Source organism: Geotrypetes seraphini, chromosome 14 (assembly GCF_902459505.1).
Source record: "Geotrypetes seraphini chromosome 14, aGeoSer1.1, whole genome shotgun sequence".
Classification (NCBI taxonomy): Eukaryota; Metazoa; Chordata; class Amphibia; order Gymnophiona; family Dermophiidae; genus Geotrypetes; species Geotrypetes seraphini.
This window is the reverse complement of record NC_047097.1, coordinates 897,142-923,749: the sequence shown is the minus strand read 5'-3', so window position 1 is coordinate 923,749 and position 26,608 is coordinate 897,142. Positions and strand designations below refer to the sequence as shown.

At 38.6% G+C, this 26,608-nt stretch overlaps 1 protein-coding gene across 1 annotated transcript in view; it reads left to right on the top strand.

Annotated features, from left to right (window-relative positions):
• The window catches only part of OSBP (oxysterol binding protein), an 85,788-nt gene that overhangs the window by 14,672 nt on the left and 44,508 nt on the right, over positions 1-26,608 (top strand). The window contains exons 4-6 of the mRNA XM_033920969.1: positions 1,385-1,583; positions 2,814-2,910; positions 10,074-10,128. Coding sequence (XP_033776860.1) covers positions 1,385-1,583; positions 2,814-2,910; positions 10,074-10,128 — 351 coding nt within the window. The remainder of the gene's footprint in view (positions 1-1,384; positions 1,584-2,813; positions 2,911-10,073; positions 10,129-26,608) is intronic.

The window sequence follows — 26,608 nt, the reverse complement described above, 5'->3', positions numbered from 1 at the left end:
ACTGCAACTCCACCAGGGATCAGCAGAGGTATGAGGATAGAGCAGGGAGGGGGGGGGGAAAGAAGGCAGAGCCTAGGAGGGAGAGTGCAGAGCCTGACAGGGCAGGACACTTGAATATTAAGCCGCCCGACTTATATTAGAGTCAACCATTTTTTTCCTCCTTTTTGGGGGCTCTCGATTTATATTTAAATCGACTTATATTCGAGTATATACGGTAGTTAGTCATAAGTCCAAGGTAGAGTCAATAAATAAACTATTATTCTGCTGTATTCTTAACATAGGTATTGCATTCAGTAATAAGCTAAACACAACATTTACTACTACTACTAATCATTTCTATACTGCTGCTAGACATATGCAGTGCTGAACATAAAAATACAGAAGAGACAGTCCCTGCTCAAAAGAGCTTACAATCTAGTCAAGACAGACAAACTGGAGAAGAAGGTACATCTATACTAAACTAAACTAAACCTTAAGTTTATGTGCTCAGGTAGGGGAATAAGACAGATGATGCTAGAAGGTGGGTTGGAGTTTGGAATTGAAAGCATAATCAAAGAAGTGACCTGTAGTTCCTCAGCCAACAAAACACAGTGCAAGTCCAACACCCAAGCAGAGGCCACTTTTTTTATAATCCACATTCTCCATAGTGTGTAGCAAAACTCTGATGAAATTTCAAAGGAACTGTTCCAGCAGTTGGTAATGGAAGCCCAAGCGGGATGGGGTCATACTGGACTTAGTGCTTACAAACGGGGAAAGTGTTATAGTGGGTGATCATCTGGCATCCAGTGACTGTTAACTAATCTAAGTTATCACCAATGAATGGAATTGACTGACAAGAGTAAATCACTTTAGATTTGAAGTAACATCACTGGACTATATGGGAAATATAGGAATGGGGGCTGAGTAGAAGATGAGAGCTAAGATTTTAGAAATGTGTGTCTTAAGATTACAGTATTTTAAAAATTCATTTTGCACTAAAATGAACAAATATAAAATAAAAGCAATAAAAAGTCTTTGTTGGAGTTGAACAGTAACCTACATAAAAATTTTATGGGAATCATTAAAAAGTAGAAGTTTCCTGATAAGTATTAGGCAATTATATTTAATCATTGCTGTATGATCATAGTGATAACTTTGAAACTGAAGTACTAAGATCTCACTAAGCCTGGTTCTCAAGTACCCCCAGCTTTATTTTCAGGATATCTACAATGAATGTATAAAAGTATTGCATGCATTGTTTTCATATATTAATATGCTGAAAATCAGTTTGACTGGAGAAATAATGTGCTAGTTGGAGGATTGCCACGCAGTTAGATGCTGAAGTTTAACCTTGATGTTGGTTGGTAACAAATATCTTTGACTTTGTTTTCCCTCTACTCTGCAGGCATGCAGAGACTTCCTAATGCTAGCACAGATGCACAGCAAGAAATGGCAAAAAACTCTTCAATATGAGCGTGACCAGCGTATTCGTCTGGAAGAAACCCTTGAACAGCTAGCCAAGCAGCACAACCACCTTGAACGGGCTTTCCGTGGTGCTACCGTACTACCTGCTACTGCCTCTGGCACAGGAGGAGCCCAGAAAGGTAAGGAGACTCTGTACTTCAATCGTGCAGTTCCTGTGTGTGCAGCATGGTTAGAGGTGTTCAGGACTTCAGAATAGCCAGAATTTCTGTACCAGTTCCTTCAGCAAAGGGAGACATCACAAATGATTTCATTGCGCCCACAATGAATGCTAAAATGCAACTCTCTAGGCTTGGGTACTGACTGTAGAGTGCGCTAAACTAATCTGTGAAGTACACTGGAGGCAGAGTGAAAAATCCAGAGTGGATTCCTTCTGCAGCACGCAAGTATGGGGAAATAACCCTAAGGTCTAGAATGGCTCATCTATGTACTGGGGTAAGCGCATAATCTCTTTTTAAAATTAAATTTTAAACTATATAAGTCTGATGTGTACCGTTCTGGAGCCCGCACCTTCAAAAAGATATAGAACAGCATGGAGTTGATCCAGAGGACAGCTACTAAAATGGTCGGTGGTCTTTATCAAAAAGTGTTAAGGAGACAGACTTAAAGACCTCAATATGTATACTTTGGAGGAAAGGGAGGATGGAGAGATGTTTAAATATCTACATGGCATAAATGCACATGGTCTATCAGGATTAAAGAATGACATGGGGGCAAATTAGTCCCCGTCCCTTCAGGAACTCAATTTACCTGTCCCCGCCCCATTTCTGTAAGCTCTGTCTTAAACGCACAAGCCTCGAACACTTATGATTTTAAAGTATTTGAGGCTTGCACCGATGAGGACAGAGCATGCAGGGACAGGAAAAGAACTCACCGGGACGGGAAAAAGAGTTCCTGTGGGGACAGGAAAAAATTTGTTCCCGTGTCATTCTCTAATCAGGATTCTAAATTTGGACTTTTTACCTTTTAAGGTCTGTTTGCAGTGTAAAGCCAGCTTCATCCCTCCTTTTTAAAGGTTAATTTTCTGTTTTCTGGGTTGTCTTTGTATGTTCTTTCTTTCATGGGAAATAGTTTAAGGGGGGGGCATGGGTTTAAAAGAGAGGTTTTTCTCATCAAACTTGTTTGTATCTTCTCATTCCATCTGGCTTATGCCTGCTTTTCACTATTTTCTTTTAATTGAAGATGGTTCAATTTTAGGTAAATAATTCAAGGTTCAAAGTTATTAAAACTTTGGACAGGCCTTCTGAGCAGCGTAAAATCTAAAAACATAAAGGGATAGAGAAACACAGTAAATCCAGACAGTGAATTGAAGGGTAGGGGGAGAAGTACAATATTACATTTTATCTTCATAGATCTCAGCGGGAAAGGAGACTTGAGTGATGAGGATGATGAGAATGAGTTCTTTGATGCTCCTGAAATCATGACCATGCCTGAGAGTTCTGGACACAAGTGAGTAACACCTGACCTTTATTGAACAGGACTTCTTCAAAAGTGAGTGCAGCATTTTCTTTCTAATATATAAAGAGGCATTTTTATTTTTTGTATAAAAAAATTTTCACCTTTTGTAATTGAAAACACTTGGGGTTTTGTTTTGTGGACATTTATATAATTGGGCAGGCCAACTGAACAAGCTACTTGATCTTTATCTGGCATCATCTATTATATTACTATATTCTTTATTCATTTTTAGAACTTACAAGTGCATCTAAAAGTAATAACATTTTAACTTGGATACAACACTTCATTCTCTTCAATAATCCAATTTATAAAGTTTATCCCCCTCCCTCCCCTCCCTTTCATAACAAATATAATACATATATACCATATAATAAATTCTTTCCTACTATTCCATACAATTAATGAAAGACCAAAAGCTACCCCCCTCCCCCGTTCTTACACTTATACTATTCATTATAATAATTTGTTAATGGCCCCCACACATCTTGAAATTTATTAAAATTCCCTTCTTGTGTGACTAACGTTCTTTCCATTTTATATATGTGACATAACGAATTCCACCAAAAACTGTAGTTAAGTCTCTTCCAATTGTTCCAATTACTCGTAATTTGTTATATGGCAACTCCTGTCATAATAAGTAAAAGCGTGGAGGGGCATAATCAAAAAATCCATCTAAGTCCCTTTTTGGCCTAAGTCCTTAAACGTTCAAAGCAGAAGCAGGGAAAGTGTCCATAACCAAAACAAACGTCCTTGTTTTGATTATGGCTTGCCTCTACTAAACACCCAGATCACCACTAAGTCTACAAGTACACCCCCACGACGTCTACACTTTTTGGCCATAATGAACAAAAAAAACACCTAAGCCCCAAACGTCCAACAGAAGGGCTTTTAGGCGAAGGAGGAGCCAGTCCTTCGCCTAAAAGCTGGATTCTATAACCGGTGTCTGTCAAAAACAACACCGGTTATAGAATCCCCCCCCCCCCAACAATCCAGGCAGGAGGGTGCCCAAGCCCTCTTGCCCCGTCGAACCGCGACACCCCCCCCCCCCCCCCGACGGCATAAGGGCAAGAGGGAGCTCAAGCCCTCTTGCCCCGGTGGTCGTTGCCCCTCCCCGAGTACGAGCAGGCCAGGAGGGAGCCCAAGCCCTCCTGGCCCCAGCGACCCCCCTCTGACAGCAATGGGCCAGGAGAGAGCCCAAGCTCTCCTGGCCCCGGCGACCCCCCCCTCCGACAGCAACGGGCCAGGAGGGAGCCCAAGCCCTCCTTGCCCCGGCGACCCCCCCTCCAACAGCAACGGGCCAGGAGGGAGCCCAAGCTCTCCTGGCCCCGGCGACCCTCCCTCTGACAGCAATGGGCCAGGAGGGAGCCCAAGTCCTCCTGGCCCCGGCGACCCCCTACCCCCCACTACAATACGGGCAGGAGGGATCCCAGGCCCTCCTGCCCTCGACACAACCCCCCTCCCACCAATGACCGCCCCCCCCAGAACCCCCGATCGGCCCGACCTGCAACCCCCCTTCCCCATACCTTTTACGTTGGCCAGACGGACGGGTGCCAAGCCCGCACGTCCAGCATGCCAGACGGATCCAGAATGGGGCCGGATTGGCCCAGGTGGCATAAACCCCGCCCACAGGTGGGGCCTGAGGCGCCTGGGCCAATCAGAATAGGCCTGGGAGCCTTAAGCCCCTCCTGGGATCCCTCCTGTCCGTATTGTAGTGGGGAGTAGGGGGGTCACCAGAGCCAGTAGGGCTTGGGCTCCCTCCTGACCCGTTGCTGTCGGAGGGGGGGTCGCCGGGGCCAGGAGGGCTTGGGCTCCCTCCTGGCCTGCTCGTACTCGGTGGGGGGGGGGGGGGGAGGGCGGGCACAATCGCCGGGGCAAGAGGGCTTGAGCTCCCTCTTGCCCCGATATCTTTGGGGGTGCCGCGGCTCGATGGGGCAAGAGGGCTTGGGCTCCCTCTTGCCCCGATGTGTGTGTGTGTGTTTGGGGGGGGGGTGATGTATCATGGCAGGAGAGATGCCTCATCTCCCCTACCACGATGCCATCACTCCTGTACCCGAACTGCTACGACCCGCGGCAGGAGAGATAGGGCATCTCTCCTGCCACGGGTAGAGGAGTGATGGCATTACGGTAGGGGAGATGAGGCATCTCTCCTGCCGCGATGCTTGCGGTGGAGGGGTAGGCAGGTTGCTGGGGCCGCTAAGCTGATCGCAGCAGCCACAATCAGCTTAGCGGCCCCTTTTTCAGCACTTAGACCTGGTTTGACTTCGTCTAAGTCAAAAAGGTCTAAGTGCCGACTAGGCAACCTGCCTACGGTTTTGGTTATACCTGTTGTATGCCTAGGTGTAGGTCAGCCCACCTCCTGCCCACTGCCCGCCCTTTCCCCTCCTCTAAACATGCCTCTTTTCTCTCTGTGGGTTTAGAGGCAGGAGAAAGGCCTAAGCTGTTTTTAGATACATCTAAAAACCAGCTTTGGTTATGGGTACTTGGACGATCAGGCTTTTTGATCGTCCAAGTAGCCTTTTAGGACACTTTTTAGACTTTTTCTTTTTTGTTATGAACTCCCTATTATTTTTAGATGATATTTGGCTCTTAGCCCTCATTTGACATGCCAAATAATACAGTATCATACGATAATGGCACCGGGTTTTCTAACAAACAATTTATTTGGCCCCATATTGATTTCCAAAAAGCCAAAATAAATGTACAATAGAATAATAAATAATCTAAAGTCCCTGCTTCAAGATGACAATGCCAACATTTATTAAACTTAGAGCTATCTAACTTTTGTAAATGAACTGGGGTCCAGAATGCTCTATGTAACAGAAAAAATCAAGTTTGTCTCGTAGATGCAGACACTGTACATCTCAACCTCCAAGTCCAAATTCGTGGCCATTGAGACTCAGAAATTTGATGCTCAATCTCAATACTCCAAATGTCCCTAAACAATGAAAGCGAATGAAAGATTTTTATTACAGGTTACAGAAATGTGTGAGCAATGGAATCCTTTACATCTGTCTTGGTGGGGGGAGAGTCCAAACTATTAAAATGATGATTTTGCCTCTGGTTTGTTATCAAATGGGTATGATACCAGTTTTTTTTCAGGGCTAGGCACGATGGACTACTGGTCTGACCCAGCAGCGGCAATTCTTATGTTCTTAGTGAGGGGAATGTGATGCTTTAGGATTCTCAGGATCACAGAGTGGACATTATGTTGAAAAAACTCTTTGAAGTGGTGTCTTTGGGTATCAAAGCGGTGGCGGCTGCTTTGTTTATGGCCCGAGCCTGTCATTCCAGATTGTGCGGTGCATCCTCTGTGGACATTTCTCCCTGTTCTTCGCTGATACTGGATGGTGTGGATCATGTACCTGATGCCCTTTATAATCTCATTCGAGTTCTTAGCAAAGTTTCTGCTTATGCAGTGTCTACTCGCCGGACTCTTTGGATTCATCATTCGGGTGGGGAGGGGGGCGTGCCTCCTCCAAGGCCATTCTACTTTCAAGGGCCAGCTTCTCTTTGGTAAAAGCCTAGACGACCTCATGACCAGTATTGCTGAGTGCTGTCCTAAGTCTCTCCCTGTGAACAGGTCTCATCAGCCAGCGGGCAGGAATTGTAGTAATTTTCATTCCTCCCGCAGGTTTTGTCAGGTCTCCGCGGGATCTTCCTCTGAGAGATATTCCCAGGGCTTCTTCCCTTGTTACAATAGTTCCAATTCCAGGCGGCCTCAGGCCTCTAGTTCCCAAGCAGCGGCTGCCCCTATGAAAACCCAATGATGCCAGGAGTCAGTCGGCGCTTCCTTGCATCGGAGGTCACTTTCTCAGTTTTATTAGGAGTGGACTCGTGTTTCCTCGGATCAGTGTGTATTGGACATCATTTGGGAGGGGCATAAGATAAATCTATTTCTGGGCTCTCCAGTGGGTGGCCAGAAAAGGAGTCCTGTATCTGCACTATTGTGTAACATCTCTTAGTCATCAAAGCGACTGAACCCGTTCCAGATCATGAATTGGGCTTAAATAGAAACTCCTTATACTTAATCGTGCCAAAGAAAGGCTTGGAAGACTGGAGACCAATTCTCTCTTTGAATCTCTACATAACGGTACAATTTTAAAACCAGGTGGTATAAGGTCACCAATTGGATCTTCATCATAGTAACATAGTAGATGACAGCAGATAAAGACACAAATGGTCCATCCAGTCTGCCCAACCTGATTCTAAAACTTTTTTTTTTCCTTCTTCTTCTTCTTAGCTATTTCTGGGCAAGAATTCAAAGCTCTGCCCGGTACTGTGCTTAGGTTCCAACTACTGAAGTTTCCATCAAAGCTCGCTCCAGCCCATCTACACCATCCCAGCTATTGATGCCCTCCCCAGCCCATCCTCAACCAAATGGCCATACACAGACCATGAAATCTGCCCAGTACTGGCCTTAGTTCTTAAATATTTACTATTATTTTTTCCACCACCTCTCTCAGGAGAGCATTCCAGACATCCACCACTCTCTCCGTAAAGAAGAATTTCATTACATTACCACCCCTCAACCTCAAATTATGTTATCTGATTTCACCATTTTCCTTTCTCTGGAAAAGATTTTATTCTACGTTAATACCTTTCAAATATTTGTACGTCTGACTCATATCTCCCTTGTCCCTCCTTTCCTCTAGGGTATACATATTCAGGGCTTCCAGTTTCTCCTTATACGTCTTTTGGCGCAAATCTCCTATCATTTGCGTCACCCTCCTCTGGATCACTTCTACTTATGTCCTTTGCCAGATACAATCTCCAAAACTGAACACAATACTCCCAAGTGGGGCCTCACCATTGACCTATATCAACACTTCCTTTCTTCTACTGGTCACGCCTCTGCAACCTTCTGGCAACAGCCACCGCCTTGTCACACTGTTTTTTCGCCTTTAGATCTTCAGACACTATCACCCCAAGGTCTGCCTCCCCATCTATGCATATCAGCCTCTCACCTCCCAGCACATACGGTTCCTTCCGATTTTCACTCGCAAACATATTGAATGGGATTGGCCCCAGCACTGAACCCTGAGGGATGCTCCACTCTCACCATTCCTTCCTCTGAGCGACTTCCATTAACCACCACCCTCTGGCGTTTGTCTGACAACCAGTTTCTAATCCAGAAAGTAACCAGGTTTCTGTTATAAAAAGATCAATATGTTTGCTTACAAAGGTAGCTTATTCCTAATAGATTTTGAGTTAAAATAGGCACAAGAGAAAGTTGAAGTAATAACCATGTCGGGAAGAATTTTCACTTCAATTGATTTTAACTCTCTATCTCGTTTACAAACTACACGTGAGGTTCTATAATTATTTGCCAGTACTTCAATCAGGAAGGATATGCCCTCCCTACTGTCAAATGACTATGAAGGGAAGATCCTCTCTTCATACTTTTATCCGGTTTTGCTGAGTGGATATGGTAGCACGTTCTGATGCCGCTTTTGGGACCTTGGTTTTGAGGGCAGGCTCTTCTGTCCCTCAGTAGCTATTGTTGCTTTTGTATGTCACCTAGCGTATGAAATCCAGAAGGGATATAACAGAATGGAAGGTTACGTTTATACCTTCTATAATCTTCTTTGTTAGTCTCTGTAGGATTCCATATGACCCACCCTCTATATATTCACTCAGTTTTTTTGGAGTAGCCTGCTGCTTTCTGCCTCGGTTACTCTCTTTGCAGGCTTGAAGATTTTCCAGTCAGTTGCTAGATCCGGTGCTTCAAGTATGCAATTTACTGAGGGGGTTTTCTTGGGGTGCTCATTGCACACAGCAGGTCAGTTATACATTGTTCCTCAATGTTTTTCTGAGTTGCCTTGGTGCCTGTTTATCACTTGTTAATATTTTGCAGAGCAAGCCAGTTCATGAATTATGTTGATGGGGATCCTCCCCTGTACCCCCTTGTCATGGATTTGTTCAGATATGTGTTTGGCTTTGGGACTTAACTGGATATATTAACTAGATCTCAGGCTAAAGGGGTAGAGCATGTGCTCAGAAAAGTTTGTGGATTTCTGCAACTCCCAGATTGCGGGTTGGGATTGAACACCTAGCGTATGGAATCCTACGGGGACTAACAGAAAGAAGATTATCGAAGGTATAAACCTAATCTTCCATAAATTGGAGAGCTTCATTGTTGATGCTTCTTTTTCATATATGAATTTTAGGTGAAATTTAAAAACTTGGCTGTTTACTAAGTATATGAAGGGAAATCAGAATTTTAAAAAAATATTTTATTAAAATAATTCTGTTCAGTGTATTTTACAGTACAATCTCAGTTATCTGGCACCCATGGGGATTGGTGGATGCCAGATAACTGCTTTTTCTGTTTGCATGAGAGTTGCTGTATAATACAGAACTGTACAAGGAGTGTCTGCCAGATATCAATCTCCGCCCTCCCTCAAGCCCCGAAGCAGCAGCGGTCCTGAGTCGCAAACTCCCTTGCTCCCCTTACTTCTTTGCACGAAGTGGCAGTTGGTCAGCAGGAAGCAGTGCTCAAAACAGGCTGCTCATGGCCACCCCCGGCTACGAGAAGCCTGTTTTGAACACTGCCTCCTGCTTGACCGGCTGCCACTTTGGGTAAAGAAAGGGGGAGGGGTTGCGGCTTCTGCTGCTTCAGGGCTTGAGGAAAGGGGGGGGGAGGTTGCAGATCAGGACCTCTGCTGCTTCAGGAAGGGAGGGGGATTTGTAGCTTAGGACTGCTGCTGCTTTGGGGCTTTAGGGAGAGAGGGGTGATTTGCGGCTCAGGACCATTGCCACACTGGTGTTTCGGGTCAGGAGGGAGGTGAGGTTCATAGCTCAGGACTACTGCCACTGGTGCTTCAAGGGACTTTTATCACACACACACACACGGCATATTTTTGCCGGTTGGGTGAGAGTGCTGGTTAACTGAGATTCTGCTTTATATGTTTGTAAGCCACATTGAACTGTTAAGGTGTGTAGCAGTATAGAAATAAATGTTTGTTTATGTTTGTCTATCACGCTTTACTATTCATTTTCAAACAAGTGCTTAGCTCCTACTTTTTATCGTAGAATTTACTTGTAAAATTGCCTTCTTAATAAGAAATATTCAGCTGTTCTATTCATGTTGTGTAATATGTGAGATTAAACTTTTCAGGATTTCATTTGTGGTTTTATGGGGGGGTTGTCTTTAGGCGCACAGGCAGCAATCTAAGTGGAACCAGTACAGACCTCATTCTGGATGAGCAGGTAAGCTTCAAGACACATTTTATAGGGTGAGTCATTTAGAGAATGTTGAGCAAAGGTGCCCTGTGAATATCCCTTCTTTTAAATGATGACACTAAAAACTATTGGTTAAAATCTAAGGCAGGGATGGAATTGAGGCCTCAAGTGTAGCAAACAGGCTAAGTTTTCAGAATATCTCTAATGAACATAGAAACAGAAAAATGTAGGCAGATAAAGACCATATAGCCTATTCAGTTTCTTCAAAGGTGTACATCCAATAATTACCCAGCTCTACATACATCAGTACCTTCAAACCCCAATCATATTTAAAATTGGAGAAAAGACCTCAGTCTCTAATAGGGGTGTCCTCAAAAAAATACACCTCCCACATAGACAAACTTACCTCAATATACAATCATTGAGACAGGAAGACACATCCTCGGTCAAAAAACTCCAAAGATAATCTTTAGGTGAAATTTCAGATGTAGAGAGGTAGATCTGGGAGTCATCAGCATAAAGGTGATACTGGAAGCCATGGGAGGAGATCAGGGCACCGAGGGAAGAGGTGTAGACAGAAGAGAAGAGGAAATAAGACAGAACCCTGAGGTACACCAACCGCTAGCTGGGTAGCAGGAGAAGAGGACTCACCAACACATACACTAAAGATGGGTTAGAAAAGGTAGGAGGCAAATCAGGAGAGGGCAGATTCACGGAATCTAAACGAGGAGTAAACTGTAATTTACAGTATCAAAGGCAGCAGACAGGTCAACAAGGATAAGGTTAGTGTAAAGGCCCTTAGATCTGGCCATCAACAAGTCACTGCAGACCTTAGTGAGGGCAGTTTCTGTGGAGTGTTGGGGACGAAAAAAAGATTGTAGAGGATCAAGAATCTGTCGAGTTGAAAGAAAGTCCAGGCAGCGACGGAGAATAGCACACTCAAGTATCTTGAATAGGAACAGAAGAAGGGCGACAGGGCCATAGTTGTATGGACAGGAGGATCCAGCAAGGGTTTTTTGAGAAGCGGCTTAACCACCGCATGTTTGAAGGCAGCAGGGACAGTTGCAGTGGAAAGAGATAGATTGAGAATATGGCATATGGGAGGGATAACAGTATATGTGAGAAGGGGTCGAGTAGAGGGGTGGGAATAGGGGGGCATGTAGTAGGCTTGGCTGAAGACAGAAGTTGTGCAGTTTCTTCCTCTGTGATTACAGAGAAGTCAGCAGTAGTTGACGGAGGGACAAGCGGGCGGGACCAGACAGGAGAAGCTTCCTGAGCTGTTTGGGTGAAGGATGAATGGGCGGTGCAAGGCTGAAGTTTAGGAGAGTGGATGGTGGGTAGGGGAGAAGGATGTGACTTTGTAGTGAACTCGAGGGCAATCTTGCGGATCTTGTCATGGAAGTAATTGGCCTTAATCTAGGGAGAGAGAGAAGGAGAGGTCAGAAGTGGGGGGTGCTTTGAGGAGGGAGTTAAGCGTGGCAAAGAGATGATGAGGGTTGGAAGAAAGGGGGTTGGTTAGTTGGGTGTAGTAGTCATGCTTGACCCTTGTAAGTGCAGAATTAAAGAAGGCCAACATAAATTTAAAGTGAAAGGTCAGCACATGTTCAAGATTTGAGTCAAAGGTGCTCAGCACAGCGGGTATAGGAACGTAAGTAACGGACACCGGGAGTGAGCCAAGATTGAGGTTTGATATGCCTGACAGAGCGAAAAACGGGGAGTAAGGGCATCCAGAGCAGAGGAGAGAATAGAGTTGTACGATGAGACAAACTCATGGACAGACTTAGATTACATAGTGGAGACAAGGTGAGGTGAAACAGTGGATGAGAGCATGGAAGGATCGAGGGCTTGAAGATTTCGAAACCTCTTGGAGGTGACTGGGCGTGGCAGAGGGCGAGGGTGAGTAATGGTGAAGGATATTAGATGATGATCAAAGATGGGGAGCAGTGAGGTAGAGAAGTTGGAGAGAAAAAGACATGGTCAAGGCAGTGGCTATCCTGGTGAGTGGGAGTTGTGGAGCAAAGCTGGAGGTCAAATGAGGAGGTTAAGGCAAGAAACATAGCAGCATACTTGTCAGTGGGATCATCGGGGTGAAAGTTAAAGTCCCCAAGAATGAGGGAAGGAGAAGATGAATCAAGGAAGCCCTAAAGCTAGAAGTCAAATTCAGCGAGAAAGGAGGAAGGGGACTTGGGGGGGGGGGGGGGTGATAAATGACCGCTATCCGCAGAGGTGAATAGTTGGACGGAGTGGACTTCAAATGAGGAAAGACTGTTGGATTGAGGTGGGAGAAGAGGTTGGAATTTGCAGGAAGGAGAGAGAAGCCGCCTAACTCGTCTGCCTCGACCAGTAGGGCGAGGTATATGGGGAACTGGTAGCCACCATGGGAGAAGGCAGCAGCTGCACTAGCGTCCTCAAGGCAAATCCATGTTTCAGTTAGAGCAAGCAGGTGGAGGGACTGGGAGATAAAGAAGTCATGAATGTAGGGGCAGTTTGTTGGAAGCAGAATGAGGATTGAAGGAGAGGACTAGGTGTAAGGTTAGGACAGTTACACACGTGAGGAAGCAGCTGGTGTGGAGGGCCAGGGTTTGGATTCATATCTCCAGCAGAGAGCAGAAGGAGTAAGAGAGAGCGCCAAAGCAAAGGGGAATGATGACGGCAATGACGAAGATGGGAGGAGATGGATGAATGGAAGACAGAGAATGCTTGAGTACAGTGAATAAGATAGATGACAAGCTGGCTGGGAAGGAGATAGGAAAAGGATAGTGAGGACGAAAGGGAGTGAGTATGAGAAGCAGAAAGTGAATAAGAGCCATAAGGAGAGGAACAGAGAAAGGAAATAGAGCTATACAAGCAGAGGAAGTGAAACTATGGAGGCACATGAAGAAGTGCGAACAAGGAGCACGGCCAGAGAGGGTTCAAATTAAATAGCAAGGCTAGTGTGGTCACCTGAGTGCTTGCTTGGGAGGGCAGCTGGGGAAGCGCTAGCTGTGGGGATGGGGGATGGAGAGTTGGGGGATGGAGAGTTGAATCTGCTGACCACCCTAAAAGAAAACAGAGGAAGGAATCACAGTTACCAGATGCTAGGGTCCACATTAGGAGTTAACGCCCAAGAAAGGATCTGGGTGCCTGAAAGTTCCACAAAATTATTTTCCGCCTATTAAAAATTTATTACATTCCCTTGGGAAAGAAAGAAGATTATCAGGAACCTGCAATAGGTGTATTGGATTTGACAAATTTATTAGAGAAATCAGACTCAGAACAGCTTCTATTTGCTACATTGTTTGTTCAGTTAGTATTAAATTCAGATAGGGATTGGCTTTTGAAGTTATTTTTTAAAATATAATGATGTTTTGTTTTTGAATCAAAAATAAGTGTATCCAGATGTGTCTAGAATAACACAAGAAAAGAGGAAACAATTCTTGCTTTTCAGACCCCACGTTTTCAACCTGGTTGCTACTTTTGTATTGAGATTCCCAGGTAAATGTCTGGTTAATTTCAAAGGAGCTAGCTATATTTTCTTTGATTCTACACAGTTATTGAGATTTTTGTTAGAAAAAGATGTGAAGACTGCAAGTACCAGGAATAAAAGGTTGAAGTTATTAGTTTTAGGTCCACTTCAGGTTGTCTGTCTGTTTCCTTTAAAAATGATGGAATAAAACAGTCTTCGATCTTATTGAAACTCCTCCTCTAATGATTGTGGACTAACAAACAGTTGAAAGAATGTTTAATTTTCCTTGTTATATTATTTTTTTTTATAAATCGTTTTACAATGAATACTCTTGATTGCAATATGATTGCATTATCATAAAAAATTTGAAAAATCAATAAAGAATAAATTAAAATGAAATTAAAAATCTGCTGACCACCCTGAAGAAAAGAAAATAGAAGAAGGAATCACAGTTACCAGATGCTAGGGTCCACCTTGGGGGTTAGCGCCCAAGAAAAGGATCTGGGTGGTGTTGTAGACAATACGATGAAACCTTCTGCATAATGTGGCCAAAAAAAGCAAACAAGATGCTGGGAATTAATTTTTTGAAAAGGCATGGTTAGCAGGACTAAGAATGTTATAATGCCTCTGTATCGCTCCAAGGTGCGACCTCACCTAGAGTATTGCATTCAAGTCTGATCTCCTTATCTCAAGAACGATATAGTGGCACTAGAAAGGTTCAAAGAACAACCAAGATGATAAAGGAGATGGAACTCTTCTTGTTTGAGGAAAGACTAAAAAAGTTAGGGGTCTACAACTTGGAAAAGAGACAGCTGAGGGGAGATATGATTGAAGTCTACAAAATCCTGACTGAAGTAGAATGGGTACAAGTGGATCGATTTTTCACACCGTAAAAAATTACAAAGACTAGGATACACACTATGAAGTTATAGGGAAATACTTTTAAAACCAATAGGAGGAAATATATGTTTACTCAGAGAATAGTTAAGCTCTGGAATAGAGAATGACACGGGGGAAAAATCTGTCCCTGTCACTGCACCGCCCCGGCCCACCATCCTCTGCACCGTCACCGTCGTTCCCTTCACTGCCCCGTCACCGCCACCGCCATCCCTTTCACCACCCCATCACCGCCACTGCCATCCCATTCACCGCCCCGTCACCGTCCCCACAGCATCCATATAAGCCTCAGTACCGCGAAACACCATGAAGACAGAAGAGTCCTACCACTACTACTACTGCACTGAGAATCTGTTTCAGTGCCTCTGCCCTGTAGTAAAAACAGAACATAAAATAAATCAATTGACTTGTCCTCCCTTGCAATTACGTGTCCCCCATGTTCACCTATAGCTCGAATCAGATCATGTTTTGGCTTTAGAATCAGGGGAGGATCCCACGGTTCTGTGTTAAATATTTAAATCCTTTGCCTTGCTGAATCTTATTTCAGTCTCTGCATGATTTGGATTTAGTCACTCACTGGGTCCTTCTACTTCTTCCTTATGTGTGGCGTGAGAGCTCATTTCTCAGCATTTCCTTGGCATATTGATATAAACATCCCCGGTAGTAGGAGGGATACCCACTCCCACCATCAAGCAATGACCCCCCCCCCCCATCCCCTTACCTTGTTTACAAAGTCCATCCAGAGGGATGCCTACTCCCTCTGGCCAGCAGGCCCGCTTCTTCAAAATGGTGGGCCTTCCCCTCCCCAGTGCATCCTAGGATGTGCTGGGGAGGGCCCTAAGTCTATAAGTTTTGCCAGGAAAGGAATGGATCGATAGCATGGAATATTGCTACTCTTTGGGTTTTGGCCAGGTACTAATGACCTGGATTGGCCGCTGTGGGAATGGGTTGCTGGGCTTGATGGCCCATTGGTCTGACCCAGTAAGGCTATTCTTATGTTCTTATCTTGATCTCTGAGCAGTGGGATTCTCCGGAAGGAGCTCTCAGGGGAGTGAAAGCAATGTCCTGGCTGTATCCTATAGCAGAGGAGTGTCAGCAGCTTTTTAGTCAATCTAAAGTGGATTCCTTGGTTGCCCAGTTCACTAAGTGTATCTCCCTTCTGAGCGAAGGCGGCATGTGCTTGTAGACATGCAGGACAACTGAGTGGATATAGTTCAAGGGGGACTTTTTGAAGTGGTAACTTTTGAAGTCAAAGCTGCCTTGGCGGTGTCCTTTGTCACATGCATTTGTCTGTCCAGACTGCATACTTTGGAGAGCAAGAGTGATGACCCTCCTCCTCAACTTCTTTTATCTTTTATAGGTGATGCCCTGTACGACATTATTTGCATCCTGGGTAAAGTGTCAACTTATTTGATTTCTGCTCATAGAAAGCTCTGGATCAGACAATAGGCCAGTGTAGAGTAAGACTGGTTTCAACTGTTACAGAAACTTATTTTAAATGACAATACAAGAAGATCTCAGGAAGATTTATTTCATCATAAATACGGTTGTATAAAGAAGATTTGAAATATAAATCACTTTGAATACCTCAAAGGACTTTCATGATAAGGAATATCAGTATCGGACTAAGTTTTATTTACTTTTTAGGTCTTCTCATCGGGGGTGTGGGTTGTGTTTGTGTCATTTGTATTGAAATAAAATTATATAAGGGGGCGTGGCTTGGAGCGCGCACGATATGGCAGCTTAACCGCAGCGCTCCTGAGTCCCAGGCAACAACTGAATAAAATAAAACTATTTATTTCACTTGTCCGACTTAAAAATAATAAAAATCAACGGCGGAGATGGCAGCGACAAGGCAAGGGAAAAATGAAAAACCTTGTACATCGGGAGTGTCAGCAAAAAGGTCAAAGGTAACCCCTGTATCGCCGTCCAGTGTACCAATCCCGCTGGAAGCAGATGAAATTAATGAAAAAGCTGACATCATGGCGGAATTATTTAAAATCAAAATAATGTTGACTGATAATGCCAACAAATTATCAGAAGTAAAGGAAGAGTTGATTAACCTGAAACAAGAAATCCAAACTGACAGACAAAGAATGTCTGTGATGCAGGAAAGAATCTGTCAGTTGGAAACTTTCAGACAAAAGTATGAAGAAGAAAAGAAAAATGTAACAACCTTAAAAAATCAACTAATTGATATGGAGAATCGAGGAAAAAGAAAGAATATTAGAATCCTTGGCTTAGCTGAAAATATTGAAGGAGAAAACCCTATACAGTTCTTGGAAAATCTTTTGCCTAAACTGCTGCAGCTGAATTCTAAATGGCCGTTGGAGGGGGCGTGGCTTGGACGCGAATGATGACGGTCGGGTGAAGGCGAAGCTCCGTACAAACAAGCTTATTTTGCGAAATTTACTACAAAAAAAATTAAATTCCCATGATCTTGATGTGATAAATTGAAATCTGCATCCTCAACAGAGACGGAGAGACGTTTGAATACGAAAAAATCAAAAGTGAAAGTGCCGTTTTTAAAGTCTGAGAAGCGAGGTGTAAAAGCAGGAGATTGACGGAGTTGAAAACTGCTGGTGAGCTAACTAACAACAAGCTTGAAAATTTCTCTTTATAAATAATAAATGAGGAGGCTGTGCCTGTCGTGCTGTGGAGATAAGCTGTTTTAAAAGTGAAAGTGCCGTTTTTAAAGTCTGAGAAGCGAGGTGTAAAAGCAGGAGATTGACGGAGTTGAAAACTGCTGGTGAGCTACCTAACAACAAGCTTGAAAATTTCTTCTTTATAAATAATAAATGAGGAGGTTGTGCCTGTCGTGCTGTGGAGATAAGCTGTTTTAAAATAGCTCTCCTCTGCCGGAGATGAAGTAAAGTATGCTATAAAACAACGGTTTTTTTTTTACTATTTCCTTGCTGCCAAATTCAAAAAAAATTGTGAATGACTAATATAATATAATATAATATAATATCATCTCCTTTCCTCTTCTGAAATTGAAAAGAGTCCGATATAAAAGATTGTTTTTTCTTGGGCTGTGAGAAAGATGACAGAATAAAAGACCAACGGTTTTTAACCTGGAAAAATAATATCGAGGAAACTGAGAGGCGCTGGAAACGGATAAAAACATATATATACATATATACATATATTTCAAAAATACTGGAAGGAATACTGCTCTCCTTAGTAGGGGCTGCGATTGGGCTCATAAGAGGAAAGCAAGGAAAAAAAAAAGGATTACTGAATTTTTTCAGCGCTGATGCAAAGTGTCAACAAAAAAAAAAAGTGACTAACAGATTTAACAAAATAAATCTGTAAAAGATTAAACAGCAATATCTAAAAAATTAAGGAAAGAAAGGTTGCTAATTTGAAAGTTATTGCCTTCATAGCTGAGATAAGGCTTGAAGGAAGAGAAACAGAGAAAAGAACTACTGACATTTTTTTTTTACTCACAGCAATAGAACTTGAGAGAAATAACTGACAGTTGCTCTAAGAATATTGAAATAAAAGTTTTGAACCTGTTCTAATAAAAGATTGAGACAGATAATTAAGAAAGGAGAAAAGAAGAAAAAGGAAAAAGGCTGGAAAAAGAAAAATTTTTAAAAATATAGAAACAAATCCTGAAAGAAAACCACTCATCATAAATAGAATACTCAAAACAAAAAAGATAAGAGGAAAAATATTGAAACTGATACCAAGAGACAGTGAAGATAAGCTGTAATAAAGAGAAGAAAAGAATAACAGAAGATGACATCTAAAAAACAAAACAAAAATGATTCAGAAGCAAGTGGTTCCGGTATTAGTAGCAGCAATAAAAGATCAAAACCAGAGCCAAATAACACACCCTCAAAAGTTCCGTTGCCATCAGATGAAAACCCTGACGTCATGGAAGAATTGAGACAAATTAAAGAAATAGTATTAGACAGCAATAAAAAACTAAAAAAAGCAATTGAAGATGCTGCAATTCTCACCAAAAGAGTTGATATAGTTGAAAATAAAATAAATGATCTAGAAAACAATACAGAACAACTAAATACAGACATGAGAAAATCTAAAATAATATGGAAAGAAGTTGAAGAAATTAAAAGAGACTTGGAAGACAGCCGAAATAGAGAAAGAAGGAATAATTTAAGGATCATCGGGATTCCGGAAGGGGTAGAAAAAAATGACCCTATAACATTCCTGGAACAATTTCTACCTAAAATACTACCTTTAAAATTCAAATCTGCATTAGAAATAGAAAGAGCACACAGAATACCAACACAAAATAAAAACCTTCAATCAAGACCAAGAACTTTAATATTTAAACTTTTGAGACACCAACAAGCAGTAGAAATCTGCCAGCTAGCAAAGGAAAACAAAAACCTAAAATGTCAGGATGCAAGAATCCACATTGTTCCTGACTTTGCAAAAGAGACTGCACTACGAAGAAAACAATTCCTGGACATGAGACCCCAACTGCGAGCTCTAGGGGCTAGATATGGCCTTCTGTATCCAGCAGTAATGAAAATTACCATTGCTAACAAGACTCAAAATTTTTCAGATCCTACAAAACTTCAAGAGTTCCTCGATCAATGTGAACAGCCAATGTCCTCTTAAATAAGAACTTATTATCGAATAATATATTTGTGTTTATATTTATAATTATGTTTAAAATAATAAAACATGAAGATTAAATATGGAATACAAATGTAAAGTTCAATTCAGAAACAGATCTTTCAAATCCAACTGAAAGGAAATAGAAGAACATAGAACTGTGATTTAAACTACAGGAATATTCTAAACAACGAAATTGATTCCATGTCAAAAGGATCCAACATGCAGTCTTGCCATGCTGATGAGAGATAAGATATGAACGAACATGAGACAAACAAAGGATTAGATCAAAGACAAAGAAATGAAATGAATATAGATTGAAAATTGACTGAAATAGCAATGGACATGAAAAACTTGAGACGCAAAATAAGACAGGAGGTTTATGAAAACTGAGAATAATTTCCTGATATTACCGGAATGTCATTTGTTTGTTAAACCCTTTTTACAAAACCAAGATACGATTTGTGGCGACGACCAAGACAGTAACAGACACTCAGAGATGTTATTACCACAGCTTGCTCTGAAAAGAAAAGAAAAGGAATGCTCTTCTGGACATAATAGTTTCCTACTCTTTGATTTGATATTCTAAAATGTAACTAATAACTATTTTGAAGGGAAAAAGTTAAAGGTAATCTCCTAAAGGTTGGACTGAGGAGAAATCTGTTCATCCTTTGTGACTGCCTTCAAACATATACCTAAGCCTTAAAAATATAAGTTATAATATTTCAATTATAATTATATATCATTTTGAATTAATTCATATATAACTGAATAAGTGATATACATTGTTGTCATATGCAATAATTTCCTTAAAGAAAAGGGAAATAATATAATTTATACTTATTATTTAAAAATGAAAACATTTTTTGACACCACTTAGAACTTACTGTTAGAAAACAATTACTTTATTATACAATACAAACCAAAACATAATAATAAAAAACTCAAAAAATAAATTATACATTGGGAATTTATAATGGAATAAAATAAATTAAAACATCTCTAAATGGAGAAATATAATTAAAAAAAAAAAAAAAATAAAATAAAATAAAATAAATAATAATAGTAGTAAATAAAGTTATATATTTTAATAGCTTGTAGGAGTTATATACACCTAACCTCAAAATGCGTATCCAAGTGGTCATATTAAAATGGGGAGGGAAGGGAGGGAAGGGAAGGAAGGGAATGGGAAAATATAATGGAGAATGGGAAAAAAAAGAAAAAGTGTACATTCAAAAATATTTTAAATACTGGGGGAAAAAATTAAGAAAAACAATTCATATAATTTTAAGGAAAATATATCAAAAATACATAAATGGATCTTAAAATAATATCCTTAAATGTTAATGGTCTAAATCATATGATAAAAAGGAAAAAAGCTCTATTATTTTTAAAAAGGCAAAATGCGGATTTATGCTTTATACAAGAGACCCACCTCTCAAATATTGAATCTAGTAAACTACAAGGAGGTTGGGTCAAACATTGTTTTTTCTCACCAGCTACAAGGAAAAAAGCAGGTGTTGCTATTCTGGTAAATAAAAAATGTACTGCTACATTCAAATTAAAGGCAACAGATATTAATGGAAGATGGATAATTGTGGAAATGAATCTGGGAAATACTACCATGACGTTGATTAATATATACGCCCCTAATTCGAACCAAAATGAATTTTTTAAAACTCTTCAACAACTGATATTGCCACTGGCTACTTCAAATCTAATAGTAGCTGGGGATTTTAATGCTGTTATGGATCCTCTATTGGACAAAAACCCAAGTAGATATATGAAATCAATGGGATTAGATAATTTAATACAAACTTGTGATTTAATAGATATTTGGCGAATACTTCATTTTAATGGACGGGAATTTTCATTCTGTTCTCATGTTCACAATTCCTTTTCAAGAATAGATTATATTTTTATATCAAAACACCTAGCACATCAAGTAACAAAAGCTGCCATTGATCCAATTATTTTATCTGATCATGGTGGGGTATGGATTGAAATTAAGATCACAGATCAAAATACAAATAGACCAATATGGAAGTTTGATAATACATTGCTTGCTGATCCAATATTTTGTGAAAATTTTCAAATAAAAATGAAAGATTTTTTTCAAGTAAATGATAAAGATGAGATCTCTAGAGAAATATTATGGGATGCATTTAAAGCATCAATAAGAGGACAAATCATTTCTTATTCGGCTTATCTTAACAAACAAAATAAAAAACAATACTCTAATTTAGAAAAAGAAATTAAAAATTTAGAATTAAAACTAATAAAAAAATGGGAATATTCTATACAACAAGAACTGTTAAAACTCAAATGTAAATACAATGAAATATCATCAAAAATGATAAGAAAAGATTTATTTGCACAGCAGGCACTGTATTATGGAAACTCAAATAAGTCGGGAAGAATACTGGCAAATTATCTAAAAGTGAAAAAAAAGAAAACAAAAATAATTGCTATAAAAGATGAAAATGGTGAAACACTTACACAAATTGATCCAATCTTAAAACAATTTCTAAAATTCTATAAATCTCTTTATTCTTCCGAGACTTATTTAAATAAAGAAAAGGAAGGTTTAGAATTCTTAAATTTATTAGAGGGTCCAAAAGTTCCTGAACATATAAAACGAAGTATGGAAGAACCAATATCACTAAAAGAATTAGAAACAGCTTTGAAATCCCTTAGAGTTGGATCCGCTCCAGGTGGTGATGGTTATACAGTTGAATTTTATAAAACATTTCAAAACTTTTTATTACCCTATTTATTAAATCTTATTCAATATCAACTTAATAAAGGTTGTACAAATGGCACTATGGCAGAATCATTAACAATAGTTTTGCCAAAGCCAAATAAAGATCCCACTTTGGTATCAAACTATAGACCAATCTCTTTAATAAATGTAGATGGAAAATTATTAGCAAAAATCCTTGCGTTAAGATTGGCTAAAGCTCTCCCACATATTATAAGTATGTCTCAAACAGGATTTGTTGCTCAAAGACATTCATCTCAACACTAGACTAGCATTCCATATGTTATACTTAACAAAGAAAATGAACGAGCCCACTTTTGCTGTATCTTTAGATGCAGAAAAGGCTTTTGATAGAATAGAATGGACATTTATGTATCAAGCAATGGAATGGTTTGGTATAGGTCCTGGATTCACACAAATGATACAAACATTATATAGCTTCCCTTCTGCTAGATTATACATTAATAATATGTTTTCAGAAAAATTCAATCTACAAAGAGGAGTTAGACAAGGTTGTCCTTTGTCTCCTTTACTGTTTGATATAGTTTTAGAACCCTTAATATTAGCAATCCAACAAATAAAGGAGATACAAGGTATACCTCATTCAGATAAAGAATATAAAATATCAGCTTATGCTGATGATTTATTATTATATTTGAGGAACCCAGAATCTACCATTCCACATTTACTTGAACTAATTGAAAAATTTGGAAAATTTTCAGGATATAAAATAAACTGGAACAAATCAGAAGTACTTCCATTAAATATACATTGTACAAAAGGTTTATTTAAATCATTCTCTTTTGTTTGGAAGGAGGATGCTATTAAATATCTTGGAATTTGGATTACAAAAAATATAGACGACACAATGAAAATTAATGAAAAAAATTTATTACAAAAAATAACAGAGATGTGTGAGCAATGGAACCCTTTACACTTATCTTGGTGGGGAAGAATACAAACTGTTAAAATGATGATATTACCTGTAGTCTGTTACCAAATGGGAATGATACCAATTTTCTTCCAAAATTCTTTTTATAAAAAATTAAATAAAATATTGACAAAGTTTATTTGGCTTGGGAAAAACCCCAGAGTTGCTTTAGTGTCATTACAAAGACCAATTGCGGAGGGAGGGGTAAATTTTCCCAACTTCTATAGGTATCATCAAGCCTATATTTTACGTCAAGGTATGTATTGGATCCTCCCAGAGCCCACTGTAAATATCCCAGAATGGTTTTGGCTAGAATGGAGACTTATGTTTCCATTACGTCTTAGTCATGTAGTTAGTATCAAAATGCCAAGGCTATACAAAGAACATAAAATATTCATGGATACATGGAAAACTTTAAGATATATAAGTAATCTAACTCCTATTCCAATTAGTAAATCAACAACTCAAACAATTTGGTTAAACCCCAAGATCAAAATAGGCGGTTTCAAAATAATCTGGAAAAACTGGATGACAGCAGGTATTCGTATTCTAGACGACATAATAAAAAATGGTAAAATGCTGGAGTTTTCACAATTGCAACATAAATTTGATCTTAATAAAACACAATATTTTAGATGGTTGCAATTGAAGCAATCCATTCAAGAAGGGTTCCCTGAATGGAAAAATCTTACTAATTATCACAGCTTGGAATTCTTGTGTTTCCAGATAAATTCAATAGGACATGAAGCTGCACAGTGGTATAAATTAATATCTGGATATATAAATAAAAAACCAAAAAATGGTCTTAGAGACATTTGGAGCATTGAGATAAAGCACCAAATTAGTGCATCTCAATGGCCACGACTTTGGTCTTGGAGGTTAAAATGTACGGTGTCAGCATCTATGAGACAAACTTGGTTTTTTCTTTTACATAGAGCTTTATGGACCCCTACACGTTTACATAGAATTGATAGCTCTAAATCTAATAGATGCTGGCACTGTCATATTGAAATTGGGACATTAGACCATCTTCTATTCTTTTGTCCATTCATCTTAACATTCTGGAAATCAATTTGGCCTCAAATTAATAGGATGTTAGAAAACCCAGTAGCCTTGACATATGATACTATATTATTTGGAACAACAATGAGAACAAAAAGTCAAATAACATCAAATAATAACAAATTATTATACATTTTAACTGGAATAGCAGTACAACAAATCACATTGAATTGGAAAAATCATGACAGATTAAATTACACTTTCTGGTGGAATTCTGTTTGTCATATATATAAAATGGAACTTACCATAGCAACACAAAAAGGATATATTAATAAATTTCAAAAGATATGGAGACCATTAACAGAATTTTGTAATGAATAATTAACTTTTCCCAAGATAAAAATTGATTAGAGGGAAATGAGATGGGATTTTATTTCTGATTTACACACTATATCAATGTTGAATGAATTTATAATAAAGTTGTTTTGAAATATTAATGATTGAATGGGAGGGAGGGAGGGAGGGGGAATACTACATTCGAAAGAAATTATATAAATCTAGATTTACTGCATAATATTATAAAATTTGTATAAAATTAATTTTCTAAAAAATGTTAAACTTGAAGATGATAAGTATGTATATCAAGTGTATATATTTAAGTATCTAATAAGTTTATATGAAACACTTGTTGTAACAAAAGAAAATGAATAAAGATTATAAAACATAAATGGCCGTTGGAAATAGAACGTGCCCACAGAATCCCCACAAGAAAACCAACAAACCAGACAGCTCCTAGACCTCTGATCTTCAAAGTATTAAGATACCAACAAGCATTTGAGATCTTAAAAGTGGCAAAAGCAAATAAAAACCTAAACTATAAAGGATCTAAACTGATTTTCGTTCCTGACTTTGCTAAAGATACTGCAAATATAAGGAAACAATTCCTTACATTCAGACAACAATTAAAAGAAAAGGGCTACATGTATGGTCTTTACTATCCGTCTACAATGAGAATTTCTACAGGAAATAAATCTATGTATTTTCAAGATCCTGCTAAAATGAAAGAATTTTTGACACAAGAAGAACCAATGTCTACATAATAAAGCAGAATAAAGCAAATTTATCTAATGAAAAAAGATGGAAATAAAGAAGGAAAAAAGAAGAGGAACTAATGTCTACATATAATCAGAATAAAATGGAAGTTTCATCTGAAGAAAGGATATAGAAAATGCAAGATAAAATAAGAATGACAATTTTTGATTCAAATTTTATTACAATATATTCAATTTTATGATTTAAATTAATTTTTGATTTTATTCCATCCATTTAAAAAAAAAAAAAATTTATAATAATTTGATTCAATTATTATTAATATATTGGATGATATGATAAATTTACATTATAATTGAATTGAATACTATTATAGAATTATTGCATATATATTTAATACTGCTATTATTAATTGATAAAAAAAAAAAAATTTTTAGAATTGATTAAATGAGTGTGGAAATTATTATAACATAGATATTTAATTCCTATACATATTAGGTTATTATAAATGATAATGTTTAAAAATGTTATTATTACAATATGATATATGGAATTAGAGTTATATTTAAAATATATTGAATTTATTGTAGGGATAATATATTATTTTTATCTAAGACTTGAAAATATTAAGATGATTTATCCAATTATAATTTATATGAATTACTACATCTATATTTAATACTGCTAATATTAATTGAAAAATTTTTTTTTGGATTTGGTTAAATGAATGGGTAATTATTATAACATAGGTATTAATTATAAAATCTTTTTGATATAAATATTTACCTATACATATTACGATACTATAAATGATGATTTTCAAATATACAAAATGATTTACTAAAATATTTATTATTATATATATTATATATACAGGAATAGATATATCTAATTTATATAAATGAAATGAGAACTATATTTGAAATATATTTAATTTATTGAAGGGGTAATATATTATTTATGTCTAAGACTTGAAAAGATTAATATGATTTATCAAATTAAATTTGATATGAACTATAATATACAAGGGGATTTAATAAAGGTTTAAATGAATAATAAAGGTGGGTAAAGAAATAAGTAATGTATTGAATTAGAGAATATTTTTATGAATGATTAGTTGCCTGGGGGAGGGGATTTAGGTTTTGCATGACCAATGTGTGTTCCAGGTCAAACATTGATAGTGGGAGGGTCGGGAGGGAAAATAGAGGGTGGGAATGGGAATCAATATATATTAATTGTGCTGAGATCTAATCATGTATATTATCATAGAATATTGGTTAAAATTTAATGATAAATAAGATGGATATAAAAATTTATTCTATGAATGTCAATGGTTTAAATCATCCTATTAAGAAAAAGAAAATATTATCGTTCCTTAAAAATCAAAATGCGGATATCTACTTCATACAAGAGACCCATCTTTCTGAAATTGAATCTAAAAAATTATCTGGGGGTTGGATTTCTAAATGTTTATTTGCACCGGCTTTAAAGAAAAAAGCTGGAGAGGCTATTCTGATAAACAAAAAATGCAATGCAAATTTCAAATTAATAAATTATGACTCCTTAGGTAGATGGGTGCATGTCGAAATGGATCTGGGAAATACAACCATGAATTTATTCAATTTATATGCTCCTAATACGAATCAAATGGAATTTTTCAAACAAATTCAACAGTTACTTTTACCACTGGCTACATCTAATTTAATAGTAGCAGGAGATTTCAATGCTGTAATGGATCCAATTTTGGATAAAAAACCAAGTAGAATTATGAAATCATTAGGCTTAGATAATTTGATTCAATCTTGTGATTTAGTAGATATATGGCGTA